The 2,691-nt window shown below is 44.5% G+C and overlaps 1 protein-coding gene across 1 annotated transcript; it reads right to left on the reverse strand.

Moving 5' to 3' along the window:
• Positions 1 to 292: 292 nt before the first annotated feature.
• LOC126795482 (uncharacterized) lies at positions 293 to 1,297 on the reverse strand. The gene has a single exon (XM_050522315.1). It carries the CDS (start codon positions 1,295 to 1,297, stop codon positions 293 to 295), a length of 1,005 nt encoding a protein of 334 aa, XP_050378272.1.
• Positions 1,298 to 2,691: the final 1,394 nt, after the last annotated feature.

Genomic DNA, 2,691 nt, shown 5'->3' on the forward strand with positions numbered 1-2,691 from the left:
CTGTAAGGAAGAATTTAGATGAATCTCCCCAATAAAGTCTAAAGCCCAACCGCGACCTGGCCAAGGTTTAATTATTGGTTGCAGAGGAACGTCTGGCACATGCTGGACTGGTCCATGCATTTGACATTCGATGCAACCTTGCGTAAAAGCTGATGCAGTCCTTGAGCATGGTAGACCAAAAGAAACCATATCGGCGAATGAGCCATCTCATCTCTGGACCAGCTTGGTGAGAACTACAATTGCCACAATGAACCTCTTGTAAGCACCTCTTAGCCTCAACTCCATAGATGCATCACAAGTACAAGCCGTCTTCTGCCCTGCGCAATAGTTCACTGCCTCGAAGGACGTAGTTAGTAGCAAAATATATAGCCCTCTTGTCCACTGGTGCCGAAGGATCAGTGAGGTACTGGATAATCGGTTGTCGCCAATCTACATCTATAGTGTCGAGGACAGTAACCGACCATTCATCGTTAACCTCTTTCCTTGCCATAAAGGAAGGTAATGTGCTTCTCTGAACCTTCAGAATCCTCTCGCGAACGTCATCTGCCAAGCGAATGCCCGTAGCCAACTGTGCTAATTCATTGGCAGCAAAATTTCGTTCCCTAGGAATATAATCAAGCACCACGTCTACAAATTGTTCTAACAATTCCGATGCTCGCTCCCAAAAAGGGAGTAATGTAAAATTATTGCACTTGTAGACACCCTTGAGCTGGTTAATGACTAGAAGTGAGTCACATAATACCTCAACCTCGGTTACTTCCAGATCAAGCAAAAGTTCTAGGCCAATGATGATTGCCTCATATTCTGTCTGATTATTAGTGCACTTCCATTCTAGTTGAAAAAAGTAACAATGTCTGACTCCGGAAGGGTTAACCAATGCAACACCCGCTCCTGATAAATGATAAGTGCTGCTTCCATCAAAATATAGAACCCAAGGCTGAGTGTAAACAAAGGGAACAACCAAGTTCTGGCTTTCGATGTCCTCCATAATAGGATGATGCAACAAAAAGTCGGACACTGCCTGTCCTGTGAGCGTCTTTAAGGGTGTATATTGTAAACAAAACTCTAATAACGCCAAGATCCACTTGCCAATCCGACCCCTAAGCATAGGTCTGGTAAGCATATACTTTACTAAATCAGTTTGTGCCACCACCACTGTAGTGAAGGACAACATGTAATGGCGGAGCTTAGTACAAGCAAAGTAGAAAGCTAAACACAACCATTTGATTGGCGAGTATCTAGTTTCAGCGTCTAATAAGGTCCGGCTCAAGTAATAAACTGCATGCTCAATCTTCATGCCCCCTCTCCATCACCATCTTATGCTAAGAGTCCTGCGATTGAGTAAAGGGAAGCTGAGATGTATAGCTTCAATGGTATTCCAAGCCGTGGGGGTCTAAGAACAGGTAGATAAGTAAGATATTCCTTGATTTTATCAAAAGCTGCCTGTTGCGCAGGTCCCCACTGAAATTCTTGATCCGCTTTGAGCTTCAGCAAAGGAGAAAAGACTGCGATTTTGCCAGCGGAATTAGAAATAAAGCGTCGAAGGAAGTTTATTTTCCCAAGCAAACTCTGAAGTTCCTTCTTGTTTCTAGGTGCCGGCGTGTCTAGAACCGCTTTTGCATTGTCCTCCTCGACTTCAATACCTCTTTCATGCATTATGAAACCCAAGAAGTCTCCTGCTCGAACCCCAAAAATGCATTTAGCTGGGGTCATCCTGAGCTTGTGCTTTCGCATCCTGGTGAACACTGTCCGTAAATTCTCGATGTGATCTCCTCTCTTCTTAGACTTGACCACCATGTCATCTATATATATTTCGAGAATTCCCCCTAGCACATCATGGAAAATCAGGTTCATCACTCGCTGGTATGTAGCCCTTGCATTGGTCAGACCAAATGGCATATTGTTATACTCAAACACTCTAGTGAACCCTGGACATCTAAACGTTGTTTTATGCCTGTCCAGTTCATAAACAGGAATCTGGTGATACCCAGCTGTGCCATCCATAAACGATAGTAGTTCGTGTCATGTGACTGCATCTACCAACATATCTGCCACAGACATATGATAGACATCTTTCGGTGTTGCAACTTTAAGATTCATATAGTCAACACAAACGCGAATTTTGCCATTCTTCTTCCGCACTGGTACTATGTTTGACAACCACTGAGAATATTTAGCTGGTCGGATAATGCCGGCCTGAAACATGTTTTGAACCTCTTTCTTGACTGCCGCTGTTGTGTCTGCTCTCATTCGCCGTGGGCTTTGTTGTACAGGCATGTACCCTTCCATTACGGGCAAGCGATGGCAAACCAAATCTGGTGACAAGCCCGGCATGTCCTCAAATTTCTCAGCAAAACAATCGCGGAACTCTTGCAACAACTCTATCAAACACTGTCTCAGTTCCTCATCCAAGTGTTTACTTATTCCAACCTCCATGGGATCTTCTGTAGTCCCAAGATTGATCTTTTCCACTGGATCTTTCACTTTAGGTGGAGTATCATCCAAAGCTGCAGGTGTTGGTTGAATGAACTCCTCCTCTTATTGAACCTCAGTTAAATCATCCTCGATGCACTCGACTAGTGCCACTGCCCCCCCCCCCCCAAGCCTCTTGTTCCTCTCTGTAAATAGATAAGCGTTGGAGAAAGGACACAAGGCCTGCTCTTGCTCTTTGGCCAGTGATGTACTCATGGA

This window comes from Argentina anserina, chromosome 5 (assembly GCF_933775445.1).
Source record: "Argentina anserina chromosome 5, drPotAnse1.1, whole genome shotgun sequence".
Lineage (NCBI taxonomy): Eukaryota > Viridiplantae > Streptophyta > Magnoliopsida > Rosales > Rosaceae > Argentina > Argentina anserina.

Excerpts from the sequence above, each read along its gene's own strand:
- LOC126795482 (XM_050522315.1), bottom strand. The coding sequence starts at position 1,297 with ATGAAGATTGAGCATGCAGTTTATTACTTGAGCCGGACCTTATTAGAC.